This window comes from Ictidomys tridecemlineatus, chromosome 3 (genome assembly GCF_052094955.1).
Source record: "Ictidomys tridecemlineatus isolate mIctTri1 chromosome 3, mIctTri1.hap1, whole genome shotgun sequence".
In the NCBI taxonomy this organism is placed as follows: domain Eukaryota; kingdom Metazoa; phylum Chordata; class Mammalia; order Rodentia; family Sciuridae; genus Ictidomys; species Ictidomys tridecemlineatus.
In genome coordinates, this window is record NC_135479.1 from 87124374 (window position 1) to 87144228 (window position 19855).

Sequence of the window (19855 nt, forward strand, 5' to 3'; positions counted from 1 at the left end):
GAAGAGGCACTATCCCCAGCCTTGTGTGAATGTCACACACTGGTCCCTCTACTTCTGAAAGAGGTTCTTGTCCTCACATGCATGCTCTGATCAGTACTCAGCCAAAAACTCAAGGTGACAGTATCTTGGGTTCTTGATCCTCTGCCCCACAAACCCTGCTGCCTTGGTCTCCCTGGACCTGTTTGCCTTCATGCCAGGATGTCTGCCAGGTTCTGCCTAGTTTCCATCTTCCTGCACTGTGGCTGGAAACTCTCTCCAGGCCATAAGCCCTGGCATTTGTATGGTTTAATTTGTTTATTTTTCCATCTATCAGGAATTAGACTTTTATTGCTCAATGTTCAGGGCCTTAAAAGCCATAAGTTTATATATTTTGCCAAGTTTTTAATATTATTTCTGATTCTTGTTACCCCATCTCTTTTGGATCTGAAGGTCTTAAACAAAATTATGGGAAAATAATGAAAATCGTTTTAAGTATTTCCTAATCAGTGAAAAGATAAAAAGCCAACTGTTTAGTGTGGTGGAGAAATTGGGTGGCAATGATTTCAATGACATCCTGAAGAAGACATTGAGGAATTAATTGAGGGCATGGGGAAACATTAGTACAAAGGCATAATTAGTAGCCCATACTCCCGGGAGACACAAAGGCTTTTCTCAGTTAATTCCAACTATAGGTCCTAGACCTTTCTTTTCTCAGCACCAGTCTTTGGTTGTAACTCCAAGTACAAGAGGAGTCTGTTGTCTGTGCCCTAACAATTCACCCAACTATGTTTTCTTCATTTTCCTACTCCCCCTTTACCCTGCTCCATCTTTCCCAAAACCTTTAAGATCTTGCTTTTATCCCTGGTTTGGAAAATTCCATGGCAAAATGCCAGGATGTGGGTGGGGTCTCCTCATTTATTATACTGCATACCCAGTGGGCCTCATTTATTGGCAGGAAATGAAAATCTGGAGATTGTCCACTTAATATTATGTTTTAAAGTGCCCCCCCCACTGTTGTAGCCTGTGTCAGTTTCCTTCTTTTATAAAGGCTGAATAACAGTCTATTGTATGTATAAGTCACATTCTGTTCATCCATTCCTTTGTTGACGGACAGCTTGACAGGATGTTTCCCTCTTCTGGCTGCTGTGCACTCTTTAGCTGTGAGTTTGGCATGCAGAATCTCCTGAGGGTTCACTTTCAATTCTTTTAGGTATATGCCCTAAGGTAAAATTGCTGGATCAGACTTCTATGTTTAACTTCTTGAGAAAGGGTTCTAATTTCTCCACGTCCTGGCCAACACTTGATATTTTGAGGGTTTTTCCTTTTTTCTTTCGTCTGTTTGCTTATTACCATCCTAGTGTGTGTGAAGCAGCATTTCACAGTGATCTTGGTTTGCATTGCCCTTGATTTGCATTGCATTTGATGAGAAGCATTAAGCGTCTTTTCATGAGCTTATTGACATCTGTATATCTTCTTTGGATAAATGTCATTCAAATTTTTTTGTCCATTTTTGAATTGGGTAGTTTGTTACTTTCAATAAAAACCAAGAATTAATGTTAGAAGGCAAGATCTAAATGCCAAAAATTAATTGGGTTTCAGAAAGAGGATCCTGGATGAGACTATAAGAGACCCTGCTTTCCTGCTTGAGATAGGTTCTCAAGCAGGAAAGCAGGGTACTACCTTTTTTTTGTGGGGGCGGGGTAGTGCTGAGGATTGAACCCCCAGCTTCGTGCATACCAAGTAAGGGCTCTACCACTGACTTAAACCCCCATGCCTAAGGGTATTACTCTCTAGTATCACAGTGTTGAAGTTCCAGGCATGTCTGGGTAAAAGAACATATATTGTACTCTTATCTCAATGAAATCTATGCTTCCCTTTGTAATATCTCCCCACAGTTCTAATTCTTCTCCTGGAAAGTAGAAAAAGTCTCTCTCTCTCTCTCTCTCTCTCTCTCTCTCTCTCTCTCTCTCTCTCTCTCTCTTTTGGATTTTATTCCTGTGGTTCCTGGGACACGCTCTTGGAGAGAGAGAGTGTTTTCCACAAGGAAAATGTTGATTCATTATGGGGAAAACCCATTTTTCCAAGTAAAGCTCCTTATCTGTCTCATACTACCTCCATATACTTATCACCAGGGTGTATATCTAAGCACCATTAAACATCACCGAACCTAAATGCTACTGAGTGGCGGATGGGAGTGGCAGCTGAACAGGAGATAAAACCTGCATTAAGGAGCAACTGCCCTGTGATTTTCCATCCAGGGCTCAGATATAATTGCCCATTTTTTTCTTCTTCAGCACCTTCTCTTCTGATGTTTTTTCCAAACGTTTTTTCTTTTTTCTTTTTTTGAAGTTGCACATGGACAGAATGCCTTTATTTTATTTGTTTATTTTTATTGGTGCTGAGGATTGAACCCAGTGCCTCACACAAGCCAGACAAGCACTCTGAGCTACAGCCCCAGCTCCAGTTTTTGGGTTTTTGTAGGAACTACATCTTATATTCTCAAAAAAATACATATATTGAGATAGCAGAGAATAGAGGATAAGAGACCAGACTTTGGAGCCAGAATACTTAGATTTGTATTCCAGCTCAGCTTCTTGCTAGTTGGGATTTCCAGACAAATCTCTTAATCTCTCTGCATCTAAGTTTCCTCAACTATAAAATGGTAAGTCCTTACAATGGTTTCGAGAGTATTAATTTAAATACTTGGCAAGGGTATGCAACAATGCCTTGTAGATAAGAGGGCTGGAAGCACAGGTCCACACAAAGGCATGCAAGTCACTATTCATTGCAGCTTTGTTTGTAACAACCAAATACTGCACACAACCTCAATGTCCATCATAAACGAAGAAATGACCTTTTATCTCATGCTTCTGCATAAGTAAATCTCAAAATAATTATACTCAATGAGAAGAAAACAAAACAAAAAAAAGAGACATATTCTGTGGTTTGGTTTAAACAAAATGCTAGGAAAATACAAATGAATCTGTAGCGACATAGCAAGTAGTGAGTAGCGCGTGTCTGGGAGGGTCCAAGGCAATTGGAAAGATTACAAAGTAATGGCTACGTTGGTTACCTGGATTACAGGGACGGTTTCCAGGTATACACATGTCAAGGCATATCAAATGGTATTCTTTACATATGTGTGCAGCTTACTTAGGTTAATTATAATTCAACAAATTTTTAAAAATCAAAAATATTTAGTGTCTGGTCATAAAAAAAAATGGTGTAGAAATCTGGAGCTCTTTGAGATGAAGTACCCATGAGAATATTCCCACAGCTGCTAACGATGCTTTGCTTTCCGCTGAGTAGAGGGATTTCTGAATTTATTGTTTATTGTTAAAAGCAAAATGGAAAATATATATATATAAAATGATATTTGGCAAAGAGCATACATCCAAGGTTAAACAACAACAGTAGCAAAAGACCAAACATTTAAAACTGACGTTGCCATTCCAAGGCTTGAAACTTACAGAAATTTTCGAAACCTGGAAGACTAGCAGAGGGTAAGCTGGCAACGTGACATCAGTCCACCTACGCTCTCTAGCATGCCCCCCACCTCCTCACACACCGAGAGAATCGTTTAGGGTCGTCTCTAGGCCTTTAGCACTTAAAATTAGAAAACAGAACCAATCTGCAAAACCAGATCCGCCCTTACTTCACAGGAAGCTTGTTTTGTTTAGAGGAAGGTTTGGGGTTGTGACCACCCTGACCGAGACTAACCTTTTTCCCATAGCCACTTAGAAACTACAACTCCCAGAAGACGTCTGGGCAGGCAGGAACGGGGACGCTCTGAGGTGAAGATGCGTCTGATTGGAGGAGTGCGGTCTCAGCCCCACCCACTTCCCAAAGGTCCTCCTCCTGCACGAGCCTTTAGAAGCTGATGTGTGCCAGGAGCGAGGGCTGATCCTGAAGGATTCTCGCCGCGGTGTACTCCAGCCAGGACGAAAGAGGAAGGAAGATTATAAAAGAGCTGCAGGAGGCTTTGCGGAGGAATCGCAGCAAGCATGGGTGACAACGCAACCCTCCAATCCCGGCAAGAAGGAGGCCTGCAGCAACCACACCCACACCTGTGACCTGAACTTGCAAGGGCAGAGTCTGCTTCCACAGTGGCATCTGAATGAGGTTCAAGAATTGTCCTTGCTCAAGGCAATAATCGTTACTGCCTTGAAGAAGAACTTCGACTCCCTTCTTACCAGTTGCAGAAACTTCATAAAAACATTAAACATAATTCTTACGGCAGGCCCCTGGTCAAAAACGTGGACCAATAGCTATTACCTTAAAAGAAATTCACCTGAAATGGTGTGTTTTGGAAAAGTTTGACAGTTTCTCATAAGTTTAAATGTTGAATTACCAGCTGACCTAAAAGCTGCACTATTTGGTATATACTCAGGAGAAACTGAAAATGTATGCCTATGGAAAAACTTGTACACAATTATTCGTGGCAGCATTATTTGATAGCTCCGAAGTGGAAATAACCCACAAGTCCATCTATTGCGAATGGACAAACAAAATTGTCATGAAAAGGACTAAAGTACTGATACATGCTACAACATGAATAAACTTAGAAGACATTGTTCACTGAAAGAAACCAGACAAAAAAGACCACACAGTGAGTGGAGGATTCATTTAATCATTCATTTTCTATCTCTATTAGAAATAGAAAATACATGTGTGGGTTCCAGGGAAGAGAAGGGAGTCACTGCTAACAAGGAACAGGGTTGCTTTTGGGATGAGGAAATTATTCTGGAGTTAGGTGGCAGTGATATTTGCACAACCATGAAAATATATTAAAACCCATTAGGTCACCCAATTTAAAGTGAATTTGATGAGGATTGTATCTCAATAAAGCTTTTATATAAATGTAACTGTTTTTTGGCAATGGCCAGTGGTATCAATTTTTGTTTCTATTTTTCTATTTTTACCCAGATCTCTCCCTCTAATGGGCAGCGATTACATTGCCAACTGAAACTCTGGAATCAGATTTCACAGAATTCAAGTCCAAGCTTCTCTGGGATGAACTGATAATCTTGGGCAAGGCACAAAATTATCCTAAAGCCATTTGTTTCCTCATGTGAAATTAGGGTAATTATATTGTTTACCTCATAGATTAGTGAGAGTTCAATAAAAGAATGTTATAAAATGTTTCACTTAGAGCCTAGAACTTTAGTGAGTACTAAAGAAATATGAGCTGCTATTTCTGTCACAAAGAATAGAGAGCAGGGAAAGGGGCATGCACCTGTAGATCTCATGTCCAGGAAAGGCTGAGGTGCGATGATTCCTGGAGCCCAGGAGTTTGAGGCCAGCCTTGGAAACTTAGACTCTTGTTTCTTAAAAAGCAAACAAAAGGATACAAAGCAGTAAAAGAACACAAACAATAATTCCAGCTAGCACTTAGGTAGCACTGTTTTAAGTGCTTTAAATATTTTAACACACTTAATACTTTAAGGTGGAGTAGATGAGCACTTGAGGTCTGAACATTTTGTAGGAATTTAGGAGCCCATAAGGAACACAGATAAAGTCATCAGCCCAGCCTTCATGAATTGGCCCTGGAAGAAAAGGAAGGTGGGTCCTGGAGAATTCCAGCGGGTGGCAAAAAGTGAGGCCTTGAAGATGGAAGGGCAGCTGTATGGGTAAAGAGGTAGAAATATTGAAATGTGTTCAGTCTGGATGATGAGCATTGGGTGTCTGGTATTATTTTCTGGACTTGTCTGCACGTCTCAGAAATAATTACTAACAAAAATTTAAAAATTTTAACCACTGTTCTGGAGAAATAATTCTTTTCCACTGATGTTGACCCTCCTATGTATACATATAAGAAACATTTATTGATCCATAGAATGAGTAAATGGACAGTTTATTCTTTCTACAACAAACCTTTAATTTATTTGCCTTTTACTTACTATGTCTTCAAGATTTTTTTCTCCATATTTACCCGTCACCATTGCATACTATTCCATAGAAGGCATGTTCCATGATTTCTCTCTCCATTCCCCAAAGATCCCCCCAAGTTTTCCTACTACAAGGTATGCTTGCAATACTATACCTTTGTGATGCTGTGCATGAGTATCTTTGCACAAGCCTTTTCAAGCATTGTGTGTTATTCTCAAGTAAATGCCTGACAGCGGAATGACTGGGTCATAAAGCCGTTTAATTTTTTTCAAAAGTATATGTACTTGTGGGCTCCGCACCCAGGTTTTTCCTGGCTCCTGTTCGGGGAGAGCGGGCCCCTATCTGCCGGGCGCTCCGCGCAGGCCCAGGAGGCGCGACGTAGCCTTCCGGGTTAGAGGATTAGGTGCGGGGGCGCCGCGACCTACTATCGTCCGGGCACGCGCTCTGGCCCCGCCTCGAGGCCCCTTTCATTGAGGAACCTCTTAGCGATCACGTGAAAGAGGCATGCCGCTCCCGTGACGTCATTCCGCTGGAGCCAATGGGAGTCTCTGTTTATGTAGGGGCTCAGGACTTTCCACGCCCCGCTCCGCGCGCCCTAAGAGCAAGCGGCGGCGCGGCTGCAGCGCGGCAGGGAGCGCTGCGCTGGGTTCCTTTTGCAGCTGCGACTCCGCCAGCTCCCCTCGCTGTCCCGGGGGCGTCGTGCGGCTCCTTCGGGGACCGAAGCCGCCGGCCGTAGCGGGCACCTGGATCCACGTCCCGCCTCAGCGCCCGGAGGACATGCAGGAGAGAGAATGAGCCAGAGGGACACGCTGGTGCATCTGTTTGCTGGAGGGTACGGTCCAGACGGGGCGTGCAGCCGAGGGCCGAGGGGCTGGGAGCGAGGCTAAGGGCCGGGGACGCTCCAGTCCGAGCGCGGGGCGGGAGGCGAGGCCCGGGCGGGGAGGCCCGGGATGGAGCCCGGGCGGTGCTCAGGCTGCGGAGCGGCTGAGGCGGGGGCCAGGTCCGCAGGCCTGCGCGGCCGAGGACGACGCAGATCTCGGATCCGGATCCCAGGATCAGACCGGGCCCCGCGGCCTTGGGATGTCCGGGATGTGGCGCCAGTGGGGGCCCAGCCCCGGACCTTGCGGGGGTCGCAGTGCCCAGGGGTACCGGGCGGGCAATGCGGAGGCCGAAGACAAAATGGGCGCCGGGGCCGCCTTGGCCTCGGCCCGGCGGGGCGCGGGCTGAGCCTCCGCACGTCGCGCACGCCCCGCCTCGGACCTCGGGCGGCGGTTTCCGGGCCCCGCCAGGCGGGGGCGGCGCTCGGGGCCGCCGGAGGGGCTGGGGCCGCCGAGGCGCTGGCGTTCTCTCGCCGGTGGGAGCTGTGGGTTATTCCTAAGCTCTTGGAAATTTCCTTCCGAGTTGAGGGATGTCATGCAAACCGGCGGTGCCCTTGAAGTCAGGTCCTCCCGCCACCCCTGGGCAGACCCGTCCTCTTGCACAAACTCGCTATTTTTCTGCTGCTCAAAGGAGAAAGTGGGGTAGAGAGAGGTCAAATAAAGAGGACGGTAGTTACAGTGGGTGTGCACAAGATGAGCACTACCTGGTTGCCAGCCCGGGAGCTACAGCCATTTTGCTTAGTTTCCCCGTTAGATATGTTCCTTACAGATTATTTGGAGAATTATAGCCATTTTTGTTTTGTTTTGATTATTTTGGGTCCCGGGAATTGAATCTGGGGGCGCTGTACCATTGAACTACACCCCAGCACCCCTCCTTCCCTTTTATATTGAGACAGGTCTTATTAAATTGTTGAGGCTGGCCTTAAACTTGGAATCCTCCTGCCTCAGCTTCCCAAGTCGCTAGGATCATAGGCGTGCCCCACGCGCTGTCAATTATAGCAATTTTAAGTGCTACTTTTATCTGTAGGATTAATTTAATATTAAAAAATCGTTACGGGTGAATTGTGTTAAGACACTTTTTCACTTATGTAACATGTAAAACATCATATCTTTGAAGACTATCATTTGTTTCCTCATCAACCACTTTAAACGGAGTTCTCTTTATGTTGTCTTGCTTCAAGTTGGACATGTGGACTCTATTTACAATGATGGCAGTACTTTCTTAGTTGGCACATATTCATCCAACAAATATTTATTGTACTTCATTTATGGGCCAGTCACTATGTTGTCATAAAAACATTTTCTATTAATTTGTGAGATCCAGTTTGCTTTCCATATTTCTGAAATGTTTTATTGCCCCGTAAATCTTTTTATTTATTTTTTAATCCAGTTTTATTATATATGTTCTTTAACAGTAAAGATGTCTTGTCATGCAAGTAATTTTTTGTCATGTAAATAGATGTGATTGTGACACCTGAAAGTTGAGAGATCACAGACCCAATTCTGGCCACTTTTTTTTCCCCTTCCCTAATTTGGGTAAAAAAATGGACAGACTTTTTGATTTTCATTTCTTCATCTGTAAAATGATATTGTGGTATTTGATATCTAAGACCTTTCTCTAGCTTCTAACATTTCTGTCTCTCTACATTGAGGATTCATATATCAAATATTGTTGTTGTTTTTAATATTTGTTTTAGTTGTAGGTGGACACAATAACCTTTATTCTATTTTTATGTGGTGCCAAGGATCCAACCCAGTGCCTCACACGTGCTAGGCAAGGACTCTAATGCTGAGCCACAACCCCAGCCCTCAAGTGTGGTTAAAAATAGAGCACATATATTTTAAATAGATATTAGCATTATTGCACTAATTTTCCAGTTTGGATTAGGATCTTCCAAATATTTATATCTCAGTATTTTTCCATATTTTGAAGGGACTGATTCAGATAGCCTTCTTTTATTTTTGTAGTTGTAGATGGACAGAATGCCTTTATTTTATTTTATTTATTATGTGGTGCTGGGGCTTGAACCTGGTGCCTCACAGGTTGTAGGCAAGCACTCTGCCACTGAGCCAGAACCTCAGCCGTGATCCTTCCTTTTTTTATGCTACTATACCTCTAAAGTGTACTTTTAAATCGGGACATTTGAAGCAGATCAGCACTGGACCTTGGGTTTGGGTGACACACTCACATGCATAACTCGTGCTTTCTTTAAGACACCCTTTGGTCTCATTATGCTTTTGCCAGAGTTAATATTCAGAGTTTGTAAGATCCTTGGTTAGGTAATTGAGTTACAGAAGCATATCATGGCAGCCTGTAAAAAATGGTCTAAATACAATTTGATTTTAGCTATACCTCTAATGTCATTATATATCTGTATATAAAGAGATAACATGAAATATATTTTTAAATACTTTGTGTGTTCTGTCAGCTGCATATGTTTACCAGAGGCCATTCACTCCCCCCCACACACACATACTATTTGAGGGAGATTGTCTCAAATGGGAGTGATAAACCTTCAGACTTCCAAGTGGATGATATTTTTCCGTGTAGCTTTTATGACTATGAGAGAACGGAATACATGTAGTTAGTACTATTGCAGATTATCAAATTGCTTATTTTAGTATCAGAATTCTTTTACTTATTAAACACTTAATTTAATAAGAAACTCCTATGTTATGATTTTTGTTAAATTAATTTCATCTACTTCTTTGTATGCTCAAGGCAGAATTAGGATATTTTAAAGTATAGTTTATATAGATTATTTTCACTATACTTTGTTTTTTGTTTTGTTTTTTTTTTTTTTTTTAAAAGAGTGAGAGAGGGGGACAGAGAGAGAGAATTTTTTTAATATTTATTTATTTTTTCTTAGTTCTCGGCGGACACAACATCTTTGTTGGTATGTGGTGCTGAGGATCGAACCCGGGCCACACGCATGCCAGGCGAGCGTGCTACCGTTTGAGCCACATCCCCAGCCCTCCACTATACTTTGTTCATGCTTTTTTTTCCCCTCCATTCCCATTTTCTCAATTTTTACTACCTCTCCTTTTCCTGTGTCTTAGTCTGTTTCAGCTGCTGTAATACAGTACTGTAAGTCAGGTCACTTATAAGCAGCAAACATTTCTCATGGTTCTAGAGCCTAGATTAAGGTATGATTCTTATGTCTGGTGAGGGTTTTCTTTCTTACGGACTGTACTTTCTCACTGTGTCCTCATAGTAGAAGGGCCTAGCTAGCTTTCTTTTTTTATAGGGCACCGATCCCAACCTAATCACCTCCCAAGGGCCCAGCCCATCCTGAGCTGTCACCTTAATGGGTAGGATTTGAATATGAATTTTGAGGAGACACAAACTTTCAGATATCCCTTTTTTTTCCTTCTAAAAATATTCTCTCATTCTTACCAATAGATTAGAAAACTTGGAGGAATTGCTTATCCTGATATAGAATGTTCTCAAAGAAGCTATTTCCTATAAATGGATTAGTGTAGCGCAGCAGTGTAGGCCAGGGGGCTCCTGAGAATTCTCAAGACCCTTTTGGTGGTCTGATAGGTTAAAACTATTTTCATTCAAATACTGGCTGGGGCTGGGCTCCGTGGTATTTGGGTATTTTTAAATCGTTGTAGGTGGACACAATAACCTTTATTTTATGTGCCCCTTGCACATATTAGGCAACCTCAGCCCTACATAAAAATAAGGTAAAAAGTATTGTTTTTACTTGTTTGCCTTTCACAAATGTGTTGAAGTTTGCACTTGTGGTATAACAGCTATGCTGTGTGAGGGCAGCAGCATGTGACTGAACTAGTAGTCATTGTCTTCTTCATCTTGGAGCAGTTGAAATTAAAAAACACAACTGAAAGGCCAGTTTGTGTTCTTGAGGGGGTAATAATTATTAATTTTATTAAATCTTGACCCTGGTATTCACATCTTTATTTAACACTCACTGTGTCAAAATGGGAAATGGGCCTAAAGCCTATTCCTGCATTCCAAAGTGTGGTTCAGTATTTGTCTTCAGTTGAAAGCAGAATTAACCTCTTTTTTTCCTAGAGGAAACAGACTTACTTAAAAGAACTATTGAGGGGCTGGGGATGTGGCTGAAGTGGTAACGAGCTCACCTGGCATGCGTGCGGCCCGGGTTCGATCCTCAGCACCACATACAAACAGAGATGTTGTGTCCGCCGAGAACTAAAAAATAAATATTAAAAAAAAAAAAAAAGAACTATTGAGAGACTGTTTTGACTTGACCCTTTTGGCAGATATTTTCTCAAAAAAGGAAGTGTTTTAAAGAAAAACACTCATATTATTTGTTGTCAATGATTAAACTAGTTTTTAAAACTAATTTTTAAGTAAAAATTAGAATTTTTAAAATCTTGGATTGACCCACCATCTCCAGTGTGACAGCTTCCTAATGCCTAAGGATATTTCTGATGAGATAACAATGTCAATAATATCAATTAAGAAAGTGTAAATAATATTATATTGATAAAATGTATCAACATGGAGACCTGCTTAATCCACTTAACCAGTATTTTTCAAATGACCAATATATGTTACAGTGGAGTCATAAATAAGTAAAAGATCGATTTGTAGTATTAGATAGACCAATGGATTTTAATATAGCTGTGGAAAATTGACATTTTCCTTTGTAGTTCAGATTCTACATTACAGCTAGCCTCTAAAAACCTGCCAGTTGTCCCATTTTGATGTAGTATTGAAGAATAAACAATTATCCAAAAAGGAGGGTCACCTTGTCAAGTAAATAGTGTTATTCAATACTGTGAAGGAAATAGAGGCAACAAAAAGTGGGACAGTGGGAGTTCACGCAGGTTGAAGTAAGGAAGTGTTTGAATCATACAGAAGTTGCCATTTGAGCAGAGGCCTGGAGGGGAGGGAATAAGTTATGCAGAGGGCTTGGGCTGGGAAAGACCTAAGGTATGAGCACTATAATGAGAGTAATAGAGTCTTAGGCCATTAGAAAACTTTTGGCTTTTTCTACTGAAGTAAAAGGAGACATTGCTAGACCTAAAGGCTGGCCCTGGCTACTGTGTTGGAAGAGCCAACACCTGGGGCCAGGGCAGAAGTAGGGAGATGATTAGCTTTCAGTAATCCAGATGAGAGATAATGGAGGTTTTTACTGGGTTGGAGGACTAGACATTGTGCTTGAATTCTTAAATTTTGAAAGCAGAGTTAAAATTTGTGACTTATTGTACATAAAGTTTTAAGGGAAAGAAGATGCAAGAAAAACTTACATGTTCTTAGTTAAGGCACTTGAAAGAATGGAATTGCTGTCAACCAAGATGGGTATAATTGCAGAGGGAACAAACAAGGTTGGGAAAAGGAGAGATTGATTACTTTTAGATGTGGTAAATTTGAGAAGTAGCAAGGTCCAGAAGGCAATTGCTTAGGTGGATGTATTTAGTGTGAAGGCCAGGAAAAAGATCTGAACCTGAGATACATTAAGTAATCATTAGAACATGATGGCAGCATAAGCTTGGATGATGTCATTAAGGGAATGAGTATAGAAGATTTCAGAGGATTAACCTCTTGGGACTCCAGTAAAAGAAGTTCGGAGAGGAGGAACCAGTAAAGTAGAAGAGGTGACCAAGAAAATGTGGAGTTTTGAAGTCCAGCTGAAGCATGCTTTCAGTGTCTAGGAAGGTGTGAGTGATGAACTTTCAAATGTCACTGTCATTTCAGGTGATGTCTGAGAACTCTTAGTATTGAATTTGACAATGGGGCACCTTTGGTGATTTTGATTAGCTGTTTCCATGGCAAGTCTGATTGAAGTGAGAGAAATTGGAGACAAAAAGTAGACAATCGAGATTTTTTGCAGTGGAGAGTAAAGAAGCAAGCAGTAGTTACAGAGGAGGTTTACTTTCACTAATTCTACCACATTCCCTCAGTGGGTTTTGTTTCTGTAGTGGATTTTTTAGTCCTCAGTCTGATGGTGTTTTGTTCTGAGTGAAGGCTGTATGATAAGATTTCCTTCTGTGCTTCCAATTTTATCAGTGATGGTAACTACTAATACAGTCTTTGATATTAGGTCTTGATTTTGCTCTAACAGTTAAAATAGGAATAGCCTGTTTTTTCTGTATCAGAAATACTGCATGTACCTTTTTAAATAGGCTTTTATTTTCAGCAATTCATGTTAATTTGTCAAATGATAGAAAATGTCCTTCGCCATTTCAGAAATTAGTATTTTCTTACTGAAACACAAATACTTAAGGGAAAATGCTTTTAGTAAGACTTCCTTAATTTTTACAGGATTTTAGAGACAGACCACATGTTACAAGATCTAAAACTCCTTAAGTTTGGCTAACATTTTAATGAAATCTTTAATGTTATTCCATAGTTTGATAAATGCCTTAACTAGTAAATTGTAATGGAGTATTAAAAGTCCTTTAAAGACAAAGAGAAGCTGCATCCAGTAGTTCAGTGGTTTGGGGCTGTCCAGCAGATAGGATTTTATGTCTGCACACTTAATTTAGGGATTCCTGACTTTTGACATCATGGTTGAAATTGACATTGCTTGTTATTTTGTGTTTAGTGAACGGTTCTCTTGCCTGTCTTCCCACCCCCAGCCGCTGCCCCCTGTGCTGCAGTCACTTGTGTGGGAGAACTCTTTGAGGCCTCCAGTATTTTTATTTGTTATGAGATCTATTTGCATAAGGTCTCCCAGGCTCCACTTTCCTACTGGGGATTGAATCTGTGGTTCTCTTCCCTGAGTTACATCCTAGATCTCTTTGATTTTTATTTTGAGACAGGGTCTTGCTGCTTGCACTTGCCATCCTCCTGCCTCAATACAGATATGTCACACTGCACCCTGCTGCACAAGGTTACTTGGGTTTATCTTTTGTTTGTTTGTTACCAGGGGTTGAACTCAGGGGCACTCATTCACTGAACCACAATTCCAGCCCTATTTTGTATTTTATTTGGAGACAGTCTCACTGAGTTGCTTAGTGCCTCAACAGTAGGACTGGCTTTGAACTTGAGATCCTCTTGCCTCAGCCTCCCAAGCAGCTGGAATTATAGGTGTGTGCTACCTTGCCCAGCCCACACAAGGTTTTTTATGTTTTTGTTTTTTTTTAAACCATTTCTTGGTTACACTGTGTTTAGTTTAAACAAAAAATATCCTAAGTTCTAAGGTGTACATGGCTACTACTTTTATATAATTTTTTTTAAGTTGTTGATGGACCTTGATTTTATTTACTTATATGCGGTGCTGAGAATGGAATCCAGTGCCTCCCACATGCCAGGCAAGTGAACTACTGCTCAGCCCCAGCCCCTTGGTTACCTCTTTACTCAAGAGGGGCTGAGAGTATTTAAGAAACTAGGCTGCTGGCATGCCTTGATCTCCATTTTATACAATCAACAATAAGTAGATGAAACACTTGTAAATTCCTACAGAACTAACTACACTCCCAAAACTTTGGTTTAATTAGCTCTACATAAGCTGAAAGTGTATCTATTTTCCAATAATTTACTGAAGTGACATGATTATTTCATGGCACAATTTGGCAACATGAAAGTCTTAATAGTTCTAAACTATCTTATAAATGTTTAGTGATAGTCATGTTAAACAGTTCTTTAATAATCTATGGAATCAGTATGTAGTGCTAGCCTGGAGGAAAGCAAGACCAGTTAAAACACGAGAAATGATGAGGGCTGCTTTGTGGCACTTGAAGTGGGGGTGGTGAGAATGGTGAGATGGGCAGAGAACACGTGCTGGCCACGGCTTCAGGCTGGCGAAACTTGGGAGGCTGTTGTGTGCATTGCTGCTCCCACTGGAGACTGTTGGTGATTTTAGGGGTTTTTTGGCCAGTCTTCTTGATTGCAATTTTTTCCCCTTGATTCTGGATTCCTTTTCAGCCTCACTACGTTCTATGTAGTTCTAACTTGTTTTTTAAAAAATGTTATTGATTATGTGTGAAGAGTTTGCTTATTGTAAACAACATAAAATATTTAAATTAATATTCATTGTTATGAAACTTTCTTTGTCGAAGTGAATAAAACTAATGTTAAATACTATGGGGTTTTTTTGATACAGAATTTTTTTCTATTTTTATTTCTATTTTTTATTTTTTGCAGTGCTGAAGTTTGAGCCTAGGACCTACCTGTACATGTAGGCAAGTGCCATACCACTGAGCTACATCCTCAGCGCCCCTCCCCGCTGCCTTTTAAAAATATTTTTTTAGTTGTCAGTGGATCTTTATTTATATGTGTTGCTAATAGTTTAACCCTGGGCCTCACACATGCTAGGCAAGTGCTCTACCACTGAGTCATGACTCTAGTCCCCCTCAGCCCTTTTTAATTTTATTTTGAGACAGGGTCACTTAGTCCCTGACTGGCCTCCGATTTATAATCTCCTGTGTTAGCCTCTCACATAGCTGAGAGTAGAGAGGCATCATCACCACACCAGTTCCAGTCTTTGTCATTACATATTACTTGCTTGGCTTAGAGTAATTGTCCTGTTCTCATCTAATAGATTCATTTAAATAAAAAATATATATTTAATATTTTAGTGGTGTTCTTGTTCATTTAAATGTAAAGTTGAGAATGCATTGTCCTTGCCTTTCAGTTAAGTAGCACGATGATTTAATCTTTTGCACTAAATTGATCACCCCATAAAAATACCTCTTCTTATAGTTGACACAGTATGTGTGATAAATAACAACACAGGACAGTTTTTTCCCTGCCCTTCCTAATCAGTAAGATGCCAGGGTGGAAATGGTGAGAAGTGATCCAGATTCTAGATTGTGTTCTGGATCAAACATTATTTACATACTTACCGTATGCATCACTTTTTCTTAAAATTTCATGTGAGCTTTCATTGAGTCCCAGAAACATCAATCAACTACATATTTTCCAGTTTAAACTGTGGTGATTTTAAAAATGGATAGTTATAATTTTGAAAAAAATGTATTTAAAAATATATGTATGCATGAGGTAAGCTGACCGAAGATAATAAAAACTGTATTCCCCAGTGCCCCATCCCACTTCTGCTTCCTAGTAGAAATGTCTTATAACTTCTAACCTGTTTTGGAATTTTCTTTCATGCGTCTAAATATGCTCTATTGCCCCCCCTCTTTCTTTTTTTGTTTTCTAGTACTAGGGATTTAACTCAGGTACACTTTACCATTGAACTACAGCCCCAGCCCTCTTTATTTATTTTATTTTATTTTTAACATTTATTTGTTATGTGTAGATGGGCACAACACAATGCCTTTATTTTTATGTGGTGCTGAGAATTGAACCCGGGTCCCGCCTATGCTAGGCAAGTACTCTACCACTAAGCCACAATCCCAGCCCCTCTCTTTATTTTTTTGAGACAGGATCTTACTTGGTGAGGCTGGCCTCCTGCCTTAGCCTCCAGAGACTCTGGGATTACAAACGTGTGCCACCACCTGGCTCTATTACTTTTTTTTTTTTTTCCCAATTTATTTGTAACCCATCAACTTTCTATTCTGGTAGATAAGGATTTTCTTAAGTTATATTGCACTACTGACATTTCCCCCTTCTTTCCACCTTTGAATACATACCTAGTTACAATGTGATCTGTTTTTTGTTGTTGTTGTTGTTAATTGAAGTCAGTGCTTATTTTAGTTTTGACAGTGCAAATACAACTTAATTCTAGAGCTAAATTATGTTCTGTTGACTTTTTCTTTCTTGAGTAACTTCTTTTCCTTCCCCACCTTTGGAGGTAGTTTCACCTATTTAGAACATTTTCTTAAATGTGTAAGTATTCATTCTCGAATATTTATTTTCATGTGGTTATATGTTAGTTTATCTTCATGAAGATCTTTGTCATTCTGAAATATGATATCCTAGGACCATTAGTATTGGCTGTTTCTGAGCCTAGCATTTCACTTCCTTTTGTGGGCACTTTCTCTTGAGCCTGGGTTATTTTTTCTTACATCCAATTATGTCCTCTTTTTTAGTTTATTCTCTTAATTTGTTCTTTTAATTAACTGTATAAGAAAAGGGCACAAGGTAGGCAATTGCTAGAATATATCTTTGTCTGCAGGTATATGCTAAATTGTCAAGGTTGGCCTTGAACTTGCTATTCTCTTGCCACAGCCTCCTGAGTCCTTGGAGTTGGAAGTGTGCAGTGCTGCACCTGGCTTAGTGGTTCGGCTTAGCGTGGAAACTTTTGCATTCAATATACTTCTTAATCCTGAGCTTGGAAATTCTTGTGTTCCTGTGTTCTTCAGAGAATTAGGCTTCTGCCCTGGAATATAGTTTTACCCATCAGGTGTGTGTGTATCTGTCTATGTGTTCCATGTCTGTCTCCCGACCCCACCCTGGCCCCTGCCCATATACCTCTCCCTTTTCTCCTCTCCATTCTGTAAAGGAAATGTACACGCATCCTGCCTTTGTTGTGCGGCTTGTAGGCCTATTCTCTGTTAGTTCTTTGCTTTATCTCTATCTGCAGTATGTGGTTCCCTTGATCTGGGATTTTGAGTGGCAAAACTGTTTGCTTTTTGACATTTCCCTCTGCAAGCCTTTCTCTTTACTAAGGCCCTTTCCATTGGCCTCACTGAAATCCTGTGTCTGCTGATTTTTTCTGGCATTCTCTGATGTGGGGGCATATTTCTTTAGAAGTTGAGATTTTCAACATGGAAGAGAGATAAATCAAGGAGGTTAATCCTGTTTTCAAAAATAGGAATTTTAAATGAATAGTGAAGTAATTGTTTTGTTTTCTACAGCAATTCTGATGATTTTGTTTTATATAATAATTACTTTAAAATAGCAGCATGAGAAATACCAGAATGCCACCCCTAAACTGCACATGGATTGCATTTTATAATGTGGAACTGCTTCAGGACAACCCAAGTGTTACGTACCGATCTCTATACAGTTAAGATCCTCATTATGTATCTTTTATTTGTGGATGTAAATATTAAGTTTATTAAATGTTTCACATACTAAAAAAAATTCAGTGGCCCACGCCTCTAATCCCAGAGGCTCAGGAGGCTGAGATAGGAGGATCTCAAGTTTAAAGCCAGCCTCAGCAAAAGCGAGGCTCTAAGCAACTCAGTGAGATCCTGTCTCTAAATAAAATGTAAAATAAATAGGGGATGTGGCTCAGTGGCTGAGGGCCCCTGAGTTCAATCCCTGGAACCCCTCCCACCAAAAAAAAATATATGTATATGTATTCAGCTCCAGGTAGTTCATATTTAGCAATTCCTATTAGTTTTCACAGAGTTTGGGATTTCTTTTTTAGATGCATCATACTACCATTTACGTGCAATGAAATCCACCCTTTAGATGTATAGTTCATTGAATTTCAGCAAATCTATAAAGTCCTAAAGCTACTACTGTAATAAAAATGTAGAACATGCCAAGAATTCCTTCATTCTTTCTGCAGTCAGTTCCTCCCTCCTCCCACACTCTGTGGTAACCTCAGATCTCATTTTGTTCCTATAGTTTTCCCTTTTCAAGAATGTCAGAAAATTAAAGCCTTTTTTCAATTTACATGATTCTTTTGAGATCCATCCAGGTTGTTACTTTTGTGGATTAGTATTCCATTGCGTAGATGTACCACAATTTATTTGTCCTTCACCAGTTGATGGACATTTTTTAGCTGTTAAAAGTAAATCTGCTATAAACATTCATGGTCAGGTCTTGGTGTAGAAGTAATCTTCATTTCTTCTAGGTCAGTCCCTAGGAGTGAGATTACAGAGTTGTGTGGCAGTTTTAACTCTGTAGAAAACTTCTTGCGTTTTCTAAAATGGGTGTATCATTTTGCTTTCCCACCTGCAGTGTGCAAGATTTCTAGTTGCTCTTTATCAGCACTTGGTATTGTGAGTTTTTTTAATGTTAGCCATTGTGGTTTCATAGCTCTTTATGGATTTGCTTTGCTTTTCCCAGATGACAGCTCTCTTTACTTATATCCATGTGTATCATTGGTAAAATGTTAAATCTTTTTTTATTGAGTTATTATCCAGTTTTTCATGTTTCTGAATACAAGCACTTTATCAGGTATGTGATTTTATGATTTGTAAATAATTTTCTTTTCATCTTTAGCTTGTCTTTTCATTTTGGTGAAGTCTAAATTTGATTTTTTTTTTTAATGATTCGTTTATGCTTTTTTGGTAATTAAGAAAGCTGTTTCTTACCCAAACTGAAAAGATTTTTTTCTTCTAAGAGTGTTAATAGTTCCATGTTTTTACATTTAATTCTCTGATTCATTTTGAATTAATTTTTAGATATGGTGTGAAGTGTAAGGTCAAGTTTTATGTTATGAATCCATGTCCTCTAATGTTAGTAGTTTTGTTGTGTAAAGTTTTCACTCTTAGATCAACAGCATACAGTTGGTTTCTATTTTCTTTGTGATGTGTACTGTTACATCATTCTTTATCTCATTTAATGCATTTTTATTTTAAATTTTATTTGTAGTGCTATTGCTGCCATGCCTGCTTTCCTGTTACACTGCATATCTTATAGGTTTAGATGGGTATTTAGTTCTGGGGGTGGGTTTGTTTAGTGTATTCCTTGCTGCTTCCTTCAATGCCCTCATGGAGGTCCATGGTAACCTCTGGCTCTCAGCGTTTTGTTTGACTGCAGTGAGAACTGTGCTGAGTCACCATCCTCTGTGGTTAGAAAGCAGTTCTCAGCACTTCACTGGGTAGCTAGTATGATATGTTAAAAGAAAAATGTTAAAGAAAAATATGCTCCACTCATGTCTTTAAAAGGAATACTTAAATGGCTTACCAGTCTTCTTAACATATTTAATAATTTCTTAAGAGCTTTTTTTTTTTTTTTTGACCATCAGTCTTTTTAAAGTGGATTTTTTTAGCTGAGTGTATGTATCTTCCATAGATTTCCACATTTTAACCTAACACATACTGATTATGAAACTTGCCTGATGGTTTTTGTAGGTGAAATATTTCTGAGTATTTCACTGTAGGAAGAAACACATATACTTATCCGTCAGTGACTTATTTCTTGAGTTTTAAATTCAAGAAAACCATTTCTTTAGTTTTAAAAAAGATATTTGAAAGATAGGATATACTTCAAATAATGGTCTTGGTTTTAAGAGAGCTACAAGTCGTACAAGGGCAAGGAGCTCTAAATCATCAACCCTGAAAAGATATTCAAAGGTGTGATGTGATGT

The 19855-nt window shown here is 39.9% G+C and overlaps 1 protein-coding gene and 1 long non-coding RNA gene across 3 annotated transcripts in view; both read left to right on the forward strand.

Annotated features, from left to right (window-relative positions):
• The first annotated feature begins 3736 nt into the window (after positions 1-3736).
• Positions 3737-5126, forward strand: LOC144376271 (uncharacterized). The gene is made up of 2 exons (XR_013436541.1): positions 3737-4588; positions 4906-5126. It is a non-coding gene; the product is annotated as an uncharacterized LOC144376271 (long non-coding RNA).
• A 1318-nt stretch (positions 5127-6444) lies between these two features.
• Slc25a36 (solute carrier family 25 member 36) overlaps positions 6445-19855 on the forward strand; it is a 32675-nt gene continuing 19264 nt past the window's right edge. Inside the window, exon 1 of one of the 2 annotated variants that reach the window (XR_013436540.1) lies at positions 6445-6700. Coding sequence is in view for 1 of the 2 variants with exons in the window: in XM_078043416.1 (XP_077899542.1) it covers positions 6660-6700 (41 nt within the window). In the remaining variant the exon portion in view is untranslated. The remainder of the gene's footprint in view (positions 6701-19855) is intronic. The other variant, XM_078043416.1, reaches the window with a different exon arrangement.